Genomic DNA, 18,766 nt, shown 5'->3' with positions numbered 1-18,766 from the left:
CGAACCCTCCTCTGCTCCCCCCGAGCCCCCCCCTCACCGAAGTAAGGCTCCTCGGGGCACCCCCGGATTTTGACCCCCCGCGGGCCCGTCTCGATCAGGAAGTGCCGGACCAGCTGCTCCTGGGGGTCCCCTGGGGGGGCCGGGGTGGGGTCAGAGGCCAGCGAGACCCCCGAGAGCCCCCCCGGCACCCCCGAGCCCCCAGCGTTCTCCATGGGGGTGTCCGTGGGGGGATCCCGGAGGGTTCAGGGGGTCTTGGGGTGTCCAACCCCCCACGGCCCCCCCATACTGCAGGGGGGGGGGTCTCTGGGGAGAATTTGGGGTGATTTTCAGGGGTCCCTGGGGTGCTGGGGGTGTCGGTGCCCTGGGAGATGCCCGAGACCCCCCCGGCCCCAATATTCCACAGTGGGGAGGTGGATTTGGGGGGGTCCACGGGGTTCGGGGTGTCCGTACCCGCTCTGGGGGCGGCGCGGGGGGGCGGGACCCCCACCCTGAGCGCCAGCCCGAAGGCCCCCGGGAAGCTGCTGCTGCGGCGGACGAGGAAGGAGCCGGGCGGGGCCGCCTTGAGCAGCGACACGGCTGGGGAGACACGCGGGGGTCGCACCGGGGGAGGGGGCACGGGGCGGGACCCCACCGCCCCCCCATTGAACCCTGCAAGCCACCCATAGACCTCACCCGTGACTCCCCCCATATTAACCCCTTCGCGCCCCCATCGTTACCTGTCGGCTCCTGGGGCTCCCCCACGGCGGGGGGGTCGTAGCCCCCTTTTCCGGGGGGGGGTCCCCGCTCCGGTCCCAGCCCGGGGCGGCCACAGTGGGGGCAGTTTGGGGGCTCCGGAGGCGGCGCGGGGGGGCCCCCCCAGCCGTGCCCGCCATAAATGGGGCGGGCGGGGAGCGGGGTGATGCCCCCCCAGCCCTGGCAGTCCTGGCAGGGGCAGAGGGGCGGGAGCCCCCCCAGAAGCAGGTCCCCCCCCGCCACGGGGCGCCCGTAGCCCCCGGGGGATGCCGGGGGGCCGTGCGGCTTTGGGGGGCTGTAGGACGTCGGGGGGCTGTGGGGGGCTGGGGTCTCCGGGGATGTGGGGGTCCCATAGGGTGTCAGGGTCTCGTGGATGATGGGGGTCCCGTGGGGCATCAGGGGGCTGTAGGACACGGGGGACTTGTGGGCTGGCGGGGGGCTCTGGGGCGTTGGGGAGCCATGAGATGGGGGGGTCCCATAGGATTTTGGGGTCCCGTAGGGTGACGGGGACCGCTGGGATGTTGGGGTGCCGTAGGGAGTGGCGGTCTCCAGGGATGTTGGGGTCCCATGGGATGCTGGGGGGCTGTAGGGCATCAGCGAGCCCGGGAATGTTGAAGCCCCCTGGGACACAGAGCCGCTGTGGGGCACCAGGGCGTCCTGGGACAGCGCGGTCCCGTGGAACGTCGGGGACCCCCGCGATATTGGGGTCCTGTGGGATACCGGGGTCCCGTAGGGCGCTGTGACCCCGAGGGACATCGGGGTCCCGGGGGATACCGGGGGGCCATGGGGCGCCGGGGTCCCGTAGGAAGCTGGGGACCCCTGGGACGCCGGGGGGCCGTGGAGGGCCAGGCTCTCGTGGGGCACCAGGGTCCCGTAGGGCTTTGGGGTGTCGTAGGGGGTGGGGGACCCCTGGGCTTTGGGGGCCCCACAGGACGGGGGGAAGCCGTGGGGCGTCAGGGTCCCGCAGGATGTGGGGGGAGCGGGGGTCCCGTGGCCCCGTGCCCCACCTTGCCAGGCCAGGTCCAGCTCGTCCCGGCGCAGCCTCAGGCGGGGCCCGCGCAGGGTCCCCGTGTGGAACTGCACCCCAAAAACCGCCTCGCGCCCCCCCCGCCGCCGGTGGTAGCAGCGCACCTGGGGGGGCAGGGGGGGCACAGGTGAGGGAGGGGCTCGGACAGGGTCACACCCCAAGGGCGGGGGTCCCCCCTCCGGGCCCCCCCTCACCATCACGTCCCCCTTGAGCAGCAGCGCCGGTTCCAGGGTGACGCAGAGCGGCTGCGAGGCGGGGGGGCTGCTGGGAAAAGGGGGGCGTTGGGGGGGGTCAGTCATTTTGGGGGGGGTGTCTGACACCTCGGCACCCACCGAGCACCGGGGGGAGCCCCTGGAGCCCTCAAAGTGGGGGGGTCGGGTGTGCAGGTCAGGTTTGGGGGCGCCCCCGGGACCCCCAGGTGGGCACAGTGGGGGATGTGAGGGGTGAGGGAGGCCCCGGGACGCCCCCCAGGCACAGCAGGGTGGGAGTGGGCTTTGGGAGGCTGCGGGACCCCCGAGGTGCAGGGGAGGTCAGATTTGGGGGGGGGTCACTCACTAGACCCCCGAGGTGTAGACGAGCTGCAGCGATTGGTAAATCTTGAGGAAGGGGCGGCAGCCTGGGGGGAGACAGGGGGGAGTTACTGGGGGGGCTCTGGGGGCTGCCGGGGTCCCTCCCCCCGCCCCAAACTGACCGTCGGGGGGGTCGTAGGCGGGCAGGGGGGGCAGCAGGACGTGGTGCAGGAACTGGGGCGAGCTGTTCAGGCGGAGCCGCCCCGAGAGCAGCGCCCCAAAATCCTCCGTGTACCTGGGGGGGGCACGGGTGGAACCCCAAAACCGCCCCAAAACTGCCCCAAACCCCCAAAACTGCCCCAAAACCGCCCCAAACCCCAAAACCGCCCCAAAACCGCCCGAAAACCACACCAAACCCCCAAAACACCCCCAAAACCGCCCCAAACCCCCAAAACCACACCAAAAGCGTGACAAAAGCATGCCAAAAATCCCCTTGAGACGACCCCCAACATCAACTGAAACCTCGCCAAAAAACACCCCTAAGAACCACCCCAAAACCACCCCAAAAATCACCCTAAACCACACCAGAAGTTACCCCTAGAACACTAAAACCCACCCCAAAATCACCCGAACACCCCAAAAGTCACCCCAAAATCCCCCAGAACCCACTCCCCCAAATGAGCCCCGCTGTTACCCCAGCTGTTACCCCAGTTACCCCAACTGTTACCCCATTTACCCCAGCTGTTACCCCAGCTGTTGCCCCATTATTACCCCAGTTACCCCAGTTGCTGCCCAGGCTACCCCAATTGTTGCCCCCGCTGCCCCAGTTTTTGCCCCAGCTGTTTCTCCACTTGTTGCCCCAGTTGCCCCAATTATTGCCCCAGTTGCTACCCCAGCTGCCCCAGCAGTTGCACCCACTGTTGCCCCAGCAGTAGCCCCAGCAGCCCCAGTTACCCCAGTAGCTCCAGTTGCCCCCGCTGTTGCCCCAGTAGCTGCCCCAGTTGCCCCAGTAGCCCCCACTGTTGCCCCAGCCGCCCCACAGCCCCAGTAGCCCCAGTTGCTGCCCCAGCAGCTGCCCCAGCTGCCCCGCTGCCCCAGTAGCCCCACTTACCCCAGTAGCCCCAGCAGTAGCCCCGCTGTTGCCCCAGTAGCCCCAGCAGCTGCCCCCCCCCGCTGTTGTCCCCCAGTTGCCCTGCCGTTGCCCCAGTTAACCAGTAGCTCCAGCAGCCCCAGTTGCCCCCGCTGTTGCCCCAGCAGCCCCTGTTGCCCCGCTCACCGTGTAGTTGGGGCCGTGCCGCGCCCCCAGCAGCCGGGCCAGGTGCCGCAGGTGCCCCCCGGGCCCCCCCTCGCCCCCCGGCACGGCCACGCTCAGGATGCGCTCGGTGACGAAGGCCAGGTCCAGCTGCGGGAACGGGGGGGGCTCGGGGCTGGGGGGTCCCGAGGGGGGTAGGGGGCTCCTGCCCGGGGGTGCTTCGGGGTTTGGGGGTCTCGAAGGGGATTTGGGGGGTCTCGGGTCCTGCCCGGCGGCTCCGGGGGGTTCGCGCCCCGCCCCCACTCACCAGCTCAGGCGGGGGCAGAGGTTGGCACGGTGACGTCACCTGCAGGAGGACACGGGGGTCATCCCAAGTGGGACCCCAGCCCCAAATGGGCCCCCCGCCCTTGGGTGACGCCCCCGCCCCCCCCTCGTACCTTGCTCTCACATCTCTTGTGGGCGGCGACTTTGCAAACTGGGGGGGGACAACGGCGACATCAGGAACTCCCAGGGACCCCCCCGTACCCCCCCCCCACCCCCCCCCCCCCAGTACCCCCCCCATACCCTCCCGCTGCCCCCAGCAACCTCCCAGTATCCCCAGTAACCGCCCACTGCCTCCAGTGAACTCCCAGTGACCCCAGTAACCGCCCAAGGAACCCCCCAGTGCTCCCAGTAAGTGCCCAGTGCTTTCCCAGTGCTCCCAGTAAGTGCCCAGTGCCCTCCCAGTGCTCCCAGGAACTGCCCAGTGCCCCCAGTAACCACACAAGGAACCCCCCAGGGCTCCCAGTAACTGCCCAGGGCCCTCCCAGTATCCCCAGTAACTGTCCAGGGCCCCCCCCAACGCTCCCAGGAACTGCCCAGTGCCCTCCCAGTGCTCCCAGTAACTGCCCAGTGTCCTCCCAGTGCTCCCAGTAAGTGCCCAGTGTCCTCCCAGTGCTCCCCGTAAGTGCCCAGTGCTCTCCCAGTGCTCCCTGTAACCTCCCACTGTCCCCACTAACCCCTCCCCGCCCCATCCAGCCCCCCCGGGGGTGTCCCGGTGTGTCCCGGTGTGTCCCGGGGGTGTCCCGGTGTGTCCCAGTGTGTCCCGGTGTGTCCCGGTGTGTCCCGGGGCTGTCCCGGTGTGTCCCGGTGTGTCCCGGTGTGTCCCGGGTGTGTCCCAGTGTGTCCCGGGTGTGTCCCGGTGTGTCCCGGTGTGTCCCGCGGGTGTCCCGGTGTGTCCCGGGGGTGTCCCGGTGTGTCCCGGTGTGTCCCGGCGGTGTCACCTCTGCAGACGAGCCCGTGGGGTCCCAGGGGGGTCCCGCAGCCCCCGCAGGGCGCCCCCCGGCGCAGGCTCCGCTCGCGGAACGCGTGGGGCGCGGCAGGGGACGGCCTGGGCTGGGGACACACGGGGGGGTCACGGCGTATCCCCTCCATGTCCTCCCCGCGCCACGGCCATGGCCGCTCGCGTCACTTCTGTGCCACCCCCACGACCCCCCCGTCTCCCATTTGTGTCCCCTCCATGTCCCCCCCAATGTCACCTCTTGTGTCCCCTCCATGTCTTCCCCCGATGCCTCCTCTCATGCCCCCCTGATGTCACCTCTCGTGTCCCCGTCATGTCCTCCCTGATGTCACCTCTCGTGTTCCCCCCTACCCTCCCCCCCTCCCCCCTTTCTGTCACCTCTTGTGTCCCCTCCATGTCTTCCCCCGATGCCTCCTCTCATGCCCCCCTGATGTCACCTCTCGTGTCCCCGTCATGTCCTCCCTGATGTCACCTCTCGTGCCCCCCCATATCTTCCCCGATGTCACCTCTCCTGTCCCCTCCATGTCCCCCCGATGTCACCTCTCATGTCCCCCCGATGCCACCTCTCGTGTCCCCCATGTCCCCCCTGTCACCCTCTGTGTCTCTTTTGTGAACCCCCCGTGTCGTCCCCGGGTCCCCCCGGGGACCCCCCCCCCCCGCCCCCCCCCCCCCCCAGTGCCGCCCCCAGTCCCGCCCAGTTCCCATCGTGTCACCTCCGTGTCTCCTCGTGTCGCCCCCCTGGATACCCCCCGTCCCCCTCTGTCCCCCTCACGTGTCCCCAAGTGTCACTCCCTTGTCCCCTCGGTGTCCCCCGTGTTCCCTCCGTGGCTTCTCACTGACGGCTCCGCGTCTCCTCCGTGTCACCCGTGTCCCCTCCACGACGCCACACGTGTCCCCGCATGTGTCCCCACCATGTCCCCCCCCCGTCCTCCCCTGTGTCCCCTCTCGGACCGCGTGGGGAGGGGGCGGCTGGGGCGGGAACCCCGCGGGGTCGCCGCGGGAGGGGTCCCCCCGCTTCTCCCCACCGCAGCCAGCCCCCCCCTTCCCCACAGGGGTCCCCACCCCACGCGGGACCCCCACCCACACCGGGAGCTCCCCCGGTCCTACCGTGTCGGGGCCATCGCGGCGGCCGAGCGCGCGCAGCAGCGTCCCCACGGCCCCGGGGGGCTTCATGGGGGGGCTCCGCGGGGACCTCGGGGGGTCCCAGGCGCTCCCGGGGGGCGGCGCGGGGCTCCCCGCGGGTCCCGCCGGCGGCTCCGTGGCCGAAGGCGCGCGGGGAGGGGCCGTTTCCGCGAGCCCGGAGCCGCTTCCCGTGCCGGGGGGGGACACGGACACGGGGGGGACACGGGGGGGACGACACGGGAACGACACGTGTGGCCACGGGGAGGGGACACCGGCAGGGACATAGGGGGACAAGGAGGAGACGCGGGGGACGCACAGAGACACGCGGGGCGGACACGGGGGGACACGGGACACCGCGAGGATCACAGGGGAGACAGGGGGAGGGACACAGGGGGGACACGCGGGGTGACACCTCCCTCTGCTGACGCTGCCTCAGTTTCCCCCCTCCTCACTTCCAGGTTCCCCCAAAATTCCTCCCGAGCTCCCCCCGGCACCTTCCTGGCGCTGCCCCCGCCCCCTCTTCATCCTCCTCCTCCTCCTCCTCCTCCCACCGCCCCCCTGCTAATCAGCCCCGCGGGCCCCCGGGACCCCCAAACTCCGGGGGAACGGGGGGGTTGGACACACCCCATGGGGACCCCAAAGTCAAGGAGAAGGGGGAGACTGAGACCCCCCCACGGGACCCCCCGATTCGGTGGGAAAGGGGATCCTCAGCCCATGGGACCCCCAGACCCGGGGCGGGGGATGTTGGTCTGGGGGGGCTCGAGGGTCCCCACACAGTCCCGAGATGCAGGGGATGCCCCGGGATGACCCCCCTCTCTCGGGGGGCCCCTGGGGGGAAGCTCGTTTCAAGGGGAGGAATTGGGGTACAGGGGGTTTTGGTGGGCGTTGGGGGGTATTGAAGGGGGGGGAGGAATTAGGGTGCAAGGAGGATTTTGGGGTGCAGGGCCGGGTTCGGGTTATTGTGCTGGGGGGGTTGGGGTGCAGGGAGGGAATCGGGGGTCAGGAGGGGAATTGGGGAGGGGCTTTTTGGGGTGCAGGAGGAGGATTTGGGCTCCAGGGCTTTGAGGCGCAGAGGGGATTGAGGGGCCTGATCAGGGCTCCTCTCCATTTGGGGTTGGCAGCGTCCCCTTCTCCCGGCCCTTGGGGTCCCCCCCCTCCCCCGGCCAGGACAGACCCCCCTTTGTGGGGCCGGAGCCGCCGCGGGGGGGGCGCGCATTCCAGCGGTGGGGGAGGCGGGCTCCAGCATTCCAGCGGTTGGGAAGAGCCGGGAAAGAGGAAGGGAGGGGGGGGCGGCATCCTTGGGCTCGGTGCTGTGCCCGCGCCCCCAATTAATTACTGTTAATTAGTGGGGGCGGAGGAGGAATGGAAGGACGCGGAGAAGGAGGGATCAGGATGGAGGTGAAGGAGGAAAAATGAAAAAGGAGATGGAGGAAGAGGATGAAGAATTAGGGATGAGGAGGAAGAAGATGGAAGGAGGAAAGTGAATGAGGAAGGAGAAGGAAGAATGGGACGAAGGACAGAGGGAAGAAGGAAGGAGAAGGAAAAAGAAGAAAAGAGGAGGAAGAAAATGAGGTGGAAAAGTGGAAGTGAAACAGGAGATGGAATGATGCAGGAGGAAGAAACAAGGACGGCGGGGAAGAGCAAGAGAGGACAGAAGGAAGGAGGATGAAGGAGGAGAAAAGGCAGGAAGGAAGAAGGAATGAAGAAGGAGGAGGAAAGATGGAATGAGGAAAGAGGACGCAGGAAGGGAAAAGGAAGCCCAGGGAGAGGAAGGCAATGTCGGGACAGGAAACTCCCCCCGGGGAGCTTTGGGAACTGCCCCGTTCCCCTTCAAGGTGGGGAAGAAAAGGGCACAAGGATTTGGGGCCTTTCTGGCTCTTTTTCAGCTCATTTTATTGGAGAAAACAGAACAGCCCCCAACCTGGGGGAGAACCCCAAAACACCCCCTGGGGACCCCAAAACTCCCCCAGGACCTCCCAAAACCTCTGGGAAGGTTCTTTTTACACATTTTTACAGCCCACCCCAAATCCCAAAATCTCAGAATATCTTGAGGTTCTGGGGTGGAAATCCAGGTTTTCCTGTGTAAAGGGCGGGGTTTGCATCCCAAAAATTGGGCAGGGGAATTGGGGGGGACACCTGTGAGCAGGAGGATGATGAAGGTGTCTAGGGGGAAATCAACATTCCAGAGGTGAGGAAAATGGGGGGTGGAGGGGGATCCCAGACCCTGGAGGATTTGGGGGGGATGGGATGCCTCCCTATCCCTGTTTTGGAGGCGCTCCAGTGAGGAGGGGGTGGGAGGAAGGCCAGCTCTTCCTCACCCCTTATTCCATGTTAAACACAGAGGTGGGGGGGGTTTCTTTCTAGAAAACTCTTGGAATTACCCCTCCTGCCCCCCGGGTGCTGATTTTGGGGTGATTCCCGTGCGTTCAGGGTGGGGTTTTTTTTTCAGGATTTAAGAAGCTGTAGCTGAGGGAATTGATGAGTTTTAGGCTTTATTTCCGTCTCGCCTGGATCAAGGTTGGGATTTTTGGGAATCTCCGGAGGTTCCCGCGGCAGCTGAGGAGGAGGAGGAGGGGGAGGAAGCTTTTACTCAGCTCCTTCTTCATCATCACCTTCATCCTCCCCATCCATGGAGAGCGCGGCATATTTGCTGGCATGGCTGAACTGCAGGGAAAACCAGGAAAAATTCCCAAAAATGAGATTTGAGGGGGATCAAGATCCCCAGGGGCTCACACATCCCAAAACCAGGGGGTCACAGCCCCCCCAAAAGGGGCCAGAGAAATCCAAAACTGCTGGGGTGGTTCATATGGGAGGGCCAGGGGGGTCACTGCTGAAACAAAAAAAAATCCCCAAGCCTCCAAAAAACCAAGACTTGAATGGGATGAAGACCCCCAGGGGGTCATGCACCCCAAAAAGGGGGTTCCCAGCACCCCCCAAAGGGGTTTCAGACTGCCCAAGGCTGAACTGTGAGGGTGGGCAGAGGGAGGGAGGCAATGAAGCAGAAAATTCCCAAAATACCCCAAAAAATGAGATTTGAGGGGTCAAAGTCCCCTGGGGGTTCACTCACCCCAAAGAGGGGTCAGAGCCCCCCTGATAACTGGAGGCATGGGGCATCAGTTATGGAGAAATTTCCCAAAACCCCCCAAACCCAGGATTTGAGGGGGTCCCCATGATCCTTACAGAGGGGGGGTTCTCCTCCAGTTTCTTTGGCTCGTGCTCCTTCCGGGGGTCCCTCCTGAGGAGCAAAGGTCAGAGGTCAATTCCCGGGGAAATTCCTGGTGCCCGGGGGGTGCTCCGGGTTCCTGAGGGGGTTCTGGGGTGGGGGTCTCACCTCTCAGGGTCTCCCATTCCTGCGGGGCCACGGCTGCAGCTCCGGCCCTTGGAGCTGCTCTCCCGACCCCCCTCTGGCTTCAGTTCCTCTGCTGGGAAAGGGTGGGGGGGTCACAGCCCCCAAAACCCCCTGAGCCCCCCCAAGCCCCCCTGACCCTCCCAGCAAGGCCTCAACATCCCTGGAACCCCCCAACCCCCTTTAAAATCCCCCACAAGATCCCTCAACCCTCTCAGATCCCGATACCAACCTCCCCCCAAATTCCCCTGAGCTCCTCCCAAATCCCCCAAGCCCCCCAAACACCTTCTGAGCCCCCCCAAGTGCTACCAAGACTTCCCCAAATCCCCAAAACCCACCCCGAGCCTTCCAAATCCCCTTCTCCCATTCTCACCTCTCCTCTGGGGGGTCCTGGGGGGGCCCCCATCATCTCCAGGGGGGGAGGGGCCAGCAGGGCCCCCACTGGGGAGACAGAAAATGGGGGAGGGGCATCAGGGGGGGTCCCTGGAATGGCCCCATTCCTAGGAATGGTGGCATGGGGCATGGAAATGTTGGGATAGGGCCTGGGAATGTTGGGGTGGAGCACAGAAGGGTCCACAGGGAATTCCTGGGAATGTTGGGATGGGGTCCTGCAATATCCCTGGGCCCTGGGAATGTCAGGATGGGCCACAGGAACATCCCTGAACCACAGGAAAGTCGGGATTGGGCACAAGAATGCTGGGATGGAGCCCAGGAACACACCTGAGAATGGTGGGAGGGGGCACAGGAAGGTTGGAATGAGCAGAAGAGCCTCCATGGGCTGCAGGAGTGTTGGGATGGACCACGGAACACCGGGATGGGCTATGGTAATATTGGGATGTGTGGCAGGAGCATCCCCGGGCCACAGGAATGCTGGGTTGTGCCAGTGACTCCACTGGTACAGGAACATCTCTGTGATAGAGATGTTGGGATGGGCAGCAGAAAGGTTGGGATGGGCAGCAGAAATATTGGGATGCACTACAGGATCATCCCTGGGAATGTCAGCGTCCCCTTCTCCTGGCCCTTGGGGTCCTCCTCTAGGGAAAAGCAGGGACCCATGGAATGGTTTGGGCTGGAAAAGCCCCCCCAGGCCACTCCTTCCTGAGACACCCACCTGGTCGGGGAGGTTTGCTCCGAGTCAGAGCTCTGGGAATTGCCGGGGGGGTTCTGGCTGCTCCTCTTCATCCAGGCGTTTTCCTTGGGAGGCGGCGCCGGCATCACCTTTGGCTTCTCCTCCCGGGATTTGGGGGGCGGTGAGGGTGGCTCCTCCTCTTTTCCTAGGGGCTCATTTTCCAGGGATTTCTCGCTCTCCCTCCTCCGTGTGGCTGGGGGGACACAAACCTGTGTGGCAGCTGCTGGCCGCCCCGGGCCGGGCCGCTCGGCCGCCCCGGATCCCGACTCACTCCGGCCGGTGGGGCCGGAGCCCGCGGACGTTCCCGGGGGTCCCGCGGGGCCGCTCTGGGAGGATTCGCTGCCTGTCCGGGATCGCTCCTGGTTCTCCTCGCTTCGCCAGCTTGGATGCCTGGGACAGGGTGGAAATGGGATCAGGGGACTGGGAAAGGGCTGCCCCATCCCACCATCCCATAGGATGAACACCATCCCACCTGAACCATTCCCAAGGGATCGCTGCCACCCATCCTGCTTTTCCATGGGGACCATTCCCTGTCCCTCCAATTCTCTGTGGGGATCAGCTCCGAATTTCCTGAGGGATCATTTCCATCCCATCCCACCCCTCCATGGGGATCATTCCCTGCCCATCCCCACCTTTGCCACTGGATCATTCCTAGCCAACACCTCCTTTCCCAAGAGACCATTCCCTACCCCCTCACCTTTTGGGTGGGATCATTCTTTGCCCATCCCATCACTACCAAGTGATCATTCTTTACTCATCCCAAGTCTCCCAAGGGACCATTCCCACCTTTTAAAGGGATCATCCCCATCCCACTCCCTCTTTCCCAAGGCACCATTCCCACCTTTCCCGGGGCCGTCTGTCGATCCTCTTGTCGTCCTCCAGCTGCCGCTGGAGTTTTTCCTGTTCCTTCTGGAGCCGCTCCTCCACTTCCCGCTCCCGAGCTGCTGTATCCACAGGCTTGGCCCCCCCAAAGATGGAAGCAGCCCGGCTGGACTGGGCAGCGGGAGCTCCTGAAGTTTCCTCTTCCTTGGGAGTACTCCGGGGCTTCAGGTTGAGCTTCGGTCTCTGGGTGGGACCTGGGAACGAGCCAGGAGATCCTGCACTGATCCCACCTGGAACAGTGCTGGGACTGACAGGACAATCCCTGTCCCACCCTGCCATTCCCAAGGGATCATCCCCTTCCCCAGCCCACCCTTCCTGAGAGATCATTCCCACTCTTTCACTTTACCATGGGAACACTTCCATCCTAACCCACCTTTCCTGAGGGACCATTCCCTGTCCTTCCCACCTTTCCATGGGGATCATTCCTGTACCATCCTCCCTTTCTCAAGAGATCCTTCTGACCCCATCCCACCTTTCCCAAGGAATCATTCCCGTCACACTCCACCATTCCCAAGGGGTCATTCCCTATTGCTCCCACCTTTTCCAAGGGATCATTCCCATCATATCCCACCACTCCCAAGGGACCATTCCCTATTGCTCCCACCTTTTCCAAGGGATCATTCCCATCATATCCCACCACTCCTAAGGGACCATTCGCTATTGCTCCCCCCTTTTCCAAGGGATCATTCCCATCATATCCCACCACTCCCAAGGGACCATTCCCTATTGCTCCCACCTTTTCCAAGGGATCAGACCCATTCTATCCAACCTTTCCCACAGGAAAGGGAACAGGAACAGCCCTGGTCCCACCCCACCTCTGTCCTCGCGGCGGAAATCATCTCGGCCGTAATCATCCCGGGAATTCCACCGATCCATCCGGTCATCCCGCCGGTCATAACGATCCTCATAGCCACGGTAGTCATCGTCCCGGCGGTACCCGCTTCCAAAGGCTCTCCGGCCGCTGCCTATTCGGGAATCGTAGCCTGGGGAAGGAGATGGATCATCTGAGTCACTGGGGATAATGCAGCCCAGATTCCCAGTTACTCGCTGGCCATGGGGGGGTCTCACTCCCAATCTCTCTGCCCCTGAAAACCCTTGGGAATTCCCACCTCGGTCGTAATCCCTGCTGCGGTCGTCGTAGCGATCCCGGCTCCCAAAACCACGATCCATGTCCCGCCGTGGCCCGTCCCGATACCGGTCGTCATAGCGATCACGATATCCTGCAAGTGGGATGGGGTTTTACTGGGAGAGGCATAGATTCCATGAGGAAGGAGGAAAATCCCAGTACTGCTCCACGTGGGAAAGGAGGAGGCCCCCTTTATCCCTACAAACTGGGAATGAGCTCAGGTGGGAATGAAGAGTTTTGGGAATGAATGAGCTTGGAGTAGGAATGAGAGCTGACAACAAATGAGCTCCAAATAGGGAATGAACAAGCTCAGGGTGGGACTGAGTTCTGGGAATGAATGAGGAGCAGATGGGAATGAACAAGCTCAGGGTGGGAATGAGCTCAGGTGGCTCCTAATCTTGGGCAGAGTGATGTCAGGTGCCCCTAGATCTTGGGACAACGGTAGTTCCCAGGACACAGGAGAAGGAGGGAGTGCCTGGAGTGCCAGGCCCATTCTCTTCACTCACTGTCCCCAAATCCATCGTCACTCCGGCGCGGGGGGAAGTCATCGAAGGTGTCGGGAGCAGCCGGACGCGCGCGCCAGTCGCTCTCAAACCGCTCCGAGTCCCGGAAGCGATCCCGGTCTCTGCCGAAGCAGCGATCATCCCGGTCTGCTGGGAGCCAGGGACACGGACAGGGACAAGGAGAGGGAAAGGAAATGAAGATTAAAAGGAAAGAAAGGAAATAGGGCAGGGTCAGGGCTGGGCCCTTGGCCACTCTCCCTGAATCCCTACCCTGCCTGATCCGTGTCCTCAGCTGGACGCTCACCTTTATCCTGAGCTTGATCTGCCACATCCACTCGTATCCTTCTGTTTCCTAAAGACTGGGAACAACCATGGGAAGTGAGTGCTGGGTTGGGAATTCCCTCCACATATCCCACCTGACCCTCCCCTCTTCCAGCTGGAAGCCATTTTCCCTTTCCCCATCACTCCAGGCCCGTGTCCAAACCCTTCTCTGTGTCCTTGCAGCCCCTTTAGGCCCTGGGATGTGCTCTTGGAAGCTGGGATTAGACTCACCTCTTCGTTGAGGCTCAGGGCCTGGAACAGGGAATCGATATCCTCGAATTCCGCGTATCCAAAACCTTTCAACCTCTCGGGGTTGGTGGGTTCCCGTGGGAGCCGCACGGCGCTGATCTGTGAAGGGAGGGAAGGCAGGGAAGCTCCCCTCAGGATCTTGGCTTCCAAAGGGGAATGCGGAAGGGAGGCAGGATCTGGGACAGAGCAACTCTTGGATATCGAGGGATTGAGGGGGTTCCTTATGGGAGGAAGAGGGGGGTCCCACCCTAAACACTGCAGAGCTTTCCAACATCTTTGGATTGAGGGACTGGGAAGAGAATCTCAGCTCCAGCAGCTGCACTGGGAATAATGGGAAGGGCCAGGTATGCTCTGCAGGCTTCTACCCGGGCTCAGGGAAGCTGGAGCCATCTCAAAGCTTATCCCAGTGGAAAACCAGCCCTGGATGTGTCCAGCACAAGTCTCACAGGGACACAGGGTAGCCCACAACCTCCTTTCCCTGGATTTTGGCTCCCAAAGTGTGGGAGCTCCTTGCTCATTCCTGATCAGAGCCATGGGAAATGTCAGGAGCCACATTCCTAAATGATATCTTAGGGGTCACGGGCACCCCTTAGATTTTCCTGGGATGGATTTCCTGATGGGAAACCTCTTGCAAAGTCAGGATCTTGCTTGGACCAAAGGAGAATCCACAACACACCTGTGCAATTATATTTAAAGAATGACAAATGCCAAGAAAGAGGGAAAAGGAATGAGGAAGGCCAAAGTCAGGTGTGAAGCTGGAGAAGGAAGAGCAGGATTGGTTCAAGTGGGAATAAACTTGGGTTTTCCCAGTTTGTGGTTTTTAACACCTCTGTGTGATCCATGAGTTTCCTGATGCTGTTTTCTTTCCACCTGGGAGCAAGCCAGTTGCCCTACCCTGCCTCACCCCCGAGTCTAACTTCCACCTAATTCCACAGGGAAATCCCCTCACTGGAGGCTCCTTAATCCCACTGGAGGAGCGGGAATGGCTGATCCATGGCTGGGGAATCAAGGGATTCTCTCAGGATCAACCTACACACACCCACATCCCAGGAAAACAGCCCGTGGCAATGGATACTGGTGCTGGATGGAGAGAACTGCATCCCGGGCTCCCTCAGCATTCCCACCCTCTGGAATGTCACTCACATTAAGTCCTCGGAAGAAATCCTTGATGGACTCTTCCGTGACATCGTAGGGCAGGTTTCCCAGGAATGCCGTGTACGGAGGGGATTTAGGGAGGCGGCTTCTGTCGATGTTGGGCTCGCGGGCAGCGCGCGGGGCCGTGGGAAGGATGGAGCGGTCGATCGGAGGCGCGCGGTAAACGTCGTCGTCATTGCTGTGCCACGTGGTGGAGACTGCGGGGACAGCGGGATGTGGGCACGGGGGCACCCGGCCAGAGCCAGCTGGGGCCAACTGGGGCCAGCTGGGGCCATCCAGAGCTGGCCAGGTCAGCTGGAGACAGCAAATCATCCCACAGCCCACCCAGATGGAGGCAGCTGAAAGCAACCGGGGGCAACGGGAAGAGACCGGAGTCACCCACAGGCAACTGCTGGCAGCACTGGTAAATCCATGGAAAAGGTGCCCTGAAGGCTTCCACAGCAGCCAAGGCAGGGATAGGCAATCCCATGGGATGGATTTCCAGGATTCAGTCCAGCTTGGATTCCAGCCTGGCTCAGTGGGAAGCTCTGGTGAATCCGGTCCCCAAAACCCTCAACACCCCATTGCTGCTCCCCCACTTTGCTGGACACGGAGTCTCATCCCTAAGGAAAACTGACACGGCTCTCCCAGCTTCATTATTCCCCAAAAAAGGAATAGCCAGGGGATTTTTCCAGTTATGGGTGCCACTGGCAGCTAGGAATGCCATTCCTGGAACCTTCCAATCTGGAAAGCAGGAATTATGTTCCAGGAGCTGGGAATGACAGCCTGGAAGCTGGGAATGCCAATTTCAGAATGGTGCCCAGGGATTGAGAATGCCATTCCAGCTCCGGGAATACTGCTTCTAGGACTGGGAATTCCAATTCCAGAGCTGGAAATGCCACTCTGGGGGCTAGGAATGCTATCCTGCTCCAGAAATGCTGCTCTGGGGGCTGAGAATGTAAACCCCAGAGCTGGGAATGCCAATGCCAGAGGTGGGAATGCCATCCTGGCTCCAGGAATGCCATCCTCAGAGCTGGGAATGCTCTGGGGGCTAGGAATGCTATCCTGCTCCAGAAATGCTGCTCTGGGGGCTGAGAATGTAAACCCCAGAGCTGGGAATGCCAACGCCAGAGGTGGGAATGCCATCCTCAGAGCTGGGAATGTCATTCTTGTCCTGGCTTCAGGAATGCCATCCCGGCTCTGGGAATGCTGCTCTGGGGGCTGGGAATGCCATCCTGGCTTCAGGAATGCCATCCTCACTCTGGGGATGCTGCTCTGGGGGCTGGGAATGCCAGCCTCAGAGCTGGGAATGCCATCCTGGCTCCGGGAATGCCATCCTGGCTCTGGGGATGCTGCTCTGGGGGCTGGGAATGCCAACCCCAGAGTTGGGAATGCCATCCTGGCTCTGGGAATGCCATCCTGGCTCTGGGGGCTGGGAATGCCAACCCCAGAGCTGGGAATGCCATCCTGGCTCCAGGAATGCCATCCTCACTCTGGGGATGCTGCCCTGGGGGCTGGGAATGCCATCCTGGCTCCAGGAATGCCATCCTCACTCTGGGAATGCTGCTCTGGGGGCTGGGAATGCCGTCCTGGCTCCGGGAATGCCACGCTCACCTTCCAGGTCGTCGGTCTCGTCGGCCCAGCTCACGGGTTTGGGGATGTAGGTGGGGCCCCCCCCGCCCCCCCCATCCTCGGCCAGGAAATCCGTGAGCGTCAGCGTCTTCCCCTTCTTTGGCTTCTTCTTCGCTGCCGCTGCGGGAGCAAGCGGAGACACGGATCAGAGCGGAGATGGGAGTGGGGACGGGGGGAACTGAACAGGGAACGGGCAGGACAGAGAGGGAATGAGAGTAAGAATGGAATCAGAGTGGGAATGGGAGCGGGGATGGGCAGGAATGAGAGCTGGGACAGGTGGGAATGAGAGCACAAATGGGTCGGGAAAAGTGTGGGAATGGGAGGGAAGCAGAGGGGGAATTGGTGGAACGAGAGCAGGGACAGGAACAGGGCAATGGCAGAGGGGACTGGGGACATGGATGGGGCACAGGACACTGGAATGGGACTGGGGACACCAGGGTGGGGCACGGAGCACAGGGATGGGACATTGGGATGGAATGGGAGGAGCTGGGATGGGACAGGAACCACTGCAAAGGGACATGAGACAGGAGAGCAGGAGCCAGTACAGGAGGACATGGAGCACCAGGATGGACAGGAGGCGCTGGGATGGGACACAAGGTGACAGACGGGGACATGGGATGGGATGGGATGGGATGGGATGGGATGGGATGGGATGGGATGGGATGGGATGGGACAGGAGTCACTGGGATTGGACATGAGGTGCAAGGAGGGGACACAAGGCAGCAGGATGAGACAGGAAGTAATGGGATGGAACACAGAGCACCAGGATGGGAGAGCAGCCACTGGGATGGGACAGGAGGAGTCAAGAGGAGACAGGAGGTGTCAGGATAGGACACAAGGAGTTGAGAGAGGACAGGAGCCACCAAGATGTGACACCGGTCACTGGGATGGGACATGAAGCACCAGGATGGGGCACAAGGAGACAGGACGGGACACAAGATGGGACATGAGGTACTGAGATGGGACAGAAGGCACTGGGAGGGGACAGAGGATGGGACACAAGGCATTTGGAGGGGATATGGCACTGAGAGGACACGAGGTGCTGGGATGAGAGCATCAGGGAGGGATAGGAGCCACCGGGGTGGGGCACCAGGACAGGACATGAGGAACTGGGATGGGACAGGAGGCAGCACAGGAGAAGCCAAGAGGGGACAGGAAGTGACAGGATGGGACATGGGGCACTGGGATGGGATATGAGGAGCTGGACACGAGGACCCAGGACAGGGACAGGAGACACAGGGGTGGATGGGGCTCCAGACTGGGACATGGGACACCAGAATTGGACAGGAGCCACTGGGAGGGGACAAGGGGCCAGGAGCCACTCCCCAGCCCTTTATTCGTTATTCCCACTGCAAAAACTGTCCCCATCCCACTCCCTGCAGGGACACACCCAGGCATGTGCTGTGACCCTCCTGGAAAACCGGGATATTTCCTGGAAGGAGGCTCTGGATTCACAATTCCCCCGGCCTTCCCTCCTTCCGGGAGGAACTGCTGCCCTCATGTGGCCCTGCTGCTGGATCTGGGACCTTTCCTGGCAAAACTGCTGCATTTGCCAGGAAAAACCCCTCCGGGTGGAGCCGGGGGGCTTGGAGCCCCAGGGAAAGGGTGCATTCCCCCCCTTCCCCCAGCAGGTTTTGGGGAGGTCAATTGTGGTCCCAGGGGAAGGAAAACTGATGGGTTTCAAGGACATGAAAGAGAAATGCTTGAAAAAACATTCCCCTCTTTTTTTTTTTTTTTTACAGAGATCATGAATTTTTGGATGGCCAGAGCTTCAAGTCAGATATTTCTGACGAGAGATAATTATTAATGAATCAACTGAAGGGCTTTAACGAGGATAAAAACAATGGAGATGGGACTGCTCACAGAATGGCCTGGAAATGTGTTATTCCATGGAAATCCAGCATGGAGAACCACCACCGGCATCTTCCCATGGGAACTGGGAGGGGGTGGTGGTGTGTGAGACCCCTGGGATGGCTCCATCTTCTCCCAGTCCCTCCCCACTATGGATTTCAGGGAAGTGTGGGGCCGTTCCTGGACTCCTACAGCAATCCCAGTCTGGGGTGCAGGAGCCCCAAGACGCTCAGAGCTGCCCCATGGTGACCCGACCTCCCCCAGAAACCAGCCTGGGACACTGCTGGGAATGAGGGAAGCACCTGAGGCCCAGGGAAAGCTGGGGCAGGGATGGATCCAGGTGGCAAACACCAAACCTTGGGGCGGGGGCACCTTCCAGCGCCCCATGCTCACCCTGCTACCGGGATCCCCCTCCTCCAAGGAGAGCCGGGGATCCCGGGAGATGCTACGGGATCGGGAATGGAGCGGGGAGCCGGGCTGGAACCGGGGGGACTCTGGTGTGCCCCCCCACGCCGGGACCGACCCCCGGAGGGGCGGGGAGGGGTCACATCCTGCCCCGCCTCCCCCGTTACTGACCCCAAGGAGCCTCAAGGGCACGGCGGGCCCGGGAAGGGGGTCCCGGTGAAGCCCCTGCGGGCACACGGGGGGTCGGGGGGGGTTGATTCCACCTCT

The 18,766-nt window shown here is 62.4% G+C and overlaps 2 protein-coding genes across 3 annotated transcripts in view; both read right to left on the bottom strand.

The window, feature by feature from the left end:
• The window catches only part of TNS2 (tensin 2), an 8,720-nt gene extending 2,468 nt beyond the window's left edge, over positions 1–6,252 (bottom strand). The window contains exons 1-10 of the mRNA XM_039705757.1: positions 5,907–6,252; positions 4,783–4,894; positions 3,958–3,995; positions 3,380–3,866; positions 2,451–2,672; positions 2,315–2,375; positions 1,954–2,023; positions 918–1,863; positions 451–696; positions 38–130 (exon numbers count right to left, since the gene is read on the bottom strand). Of these exons, the coding sequence (XP_039561691.1) occupies positions 38–130; positions 451–696; positions 918–1,863; positions 1,954–2,023; positions 2,315–2,375; positions 2,451–2,672; positions 3,380–3,866; positions 3,958–3,995; positions 4,783–4,894; positions 5,907–5,972 (2,341 nt within the window). The 5' untranslated portion in view covers positions 5,973–6,252. The remainder of the gene's footprint in view (positions 1–37; positions 131–450; positions 697–917; positions 1,864–1,953; positions 2,024–2,314; positions 2,376–2,450; positions 2,673–3,379; positions 3,867–3,957; positions 3,996–4,782; positions 4,895–5,906) is intronic.
• A 1,545-nt stretch (positions 6,253–7,797) lies between these two features.
• EIF4B (eukaryotic translation initiation factor 4B) overlaps positions 7,798–18,766 on the bottom strand; it is an 11,327-nt gene continuing 358 nt past the window's right edge. Inside the window, exons 2-15 of one of the 2 annotated variants that reach the window (XM_039705745.1) lie at positions 16,226–16,363; positions 14,621–14,829; positions 13,460–13,576; positions 13,212–13,266; positions 12,911–13,054; positions 12,388–12,498; positions 12,094–12,261; positions 11,238–11,472; positions 10,668–10,786; positions 10,379–10,589; positions 9,641–9,708; positions 9,253–9,343; positions 9,102–9,156; positions 7,798–8,585 (exon numbers count right to left, since the gene is read on the bottom strand). In XM_039705745.1, the coding sequence (XP_039561679.1) occupies positions 8,508–8,585; positions 9,102–9,156; positions 9,253–9,343; positions 9,641–9,708; positions 10,379–10,589; positions 10,668–10,786; positions 11,238–11,472; positions 12,094–12,261; positions 12,388–12,498; positions 12,911–13,054; positions 13,212–13,266; positions 13,460–13,576; positions 14,621–14,829; positions 16,226–16,363 (1,799 nt within the window). In that variant the 3' untranslated portion in view covers positions 7,798–8,507. The remainder of the gene's footprint in view (positions 8,586–9,101; positions 9,157–9,252; positions 9,344–9,640; positions 9,709–10,378; positions 10,590–10,667; positions 10,787–11,237; positions 11,473–12,093; positions 12,262–12,387; positions 12,499–12,910; positions 13,055–13,211; positions 13,267–13,459; positions 13,577–14,620; positions 14,830–16,225; positions 16,364–18,766) is intronic. The other variant, XM_039705746.1, reaches the window with a different exon arrangement.

The sequence above is a fragment of the Passer montanus genome, unplaced genomic scaffold, assembly GCF_014805655.1.
Source record: "Passer montanus isolate IOZ18808 unplaced genomic scaffold, ASM1480565v1 scaffold183, whole genome shotgun sequence".
NCBI classification, from domain to species: domain Eukaryota; kingdom Metazoa; phylum Chordata; class Aves; order Passeriformes; family Passeridae; genus Passer; species Passer montanus.
Note: the sequence above shows the minus strand (reverse complement) of the source record. Positions and strands in the feature narration are given on the sequence as shown.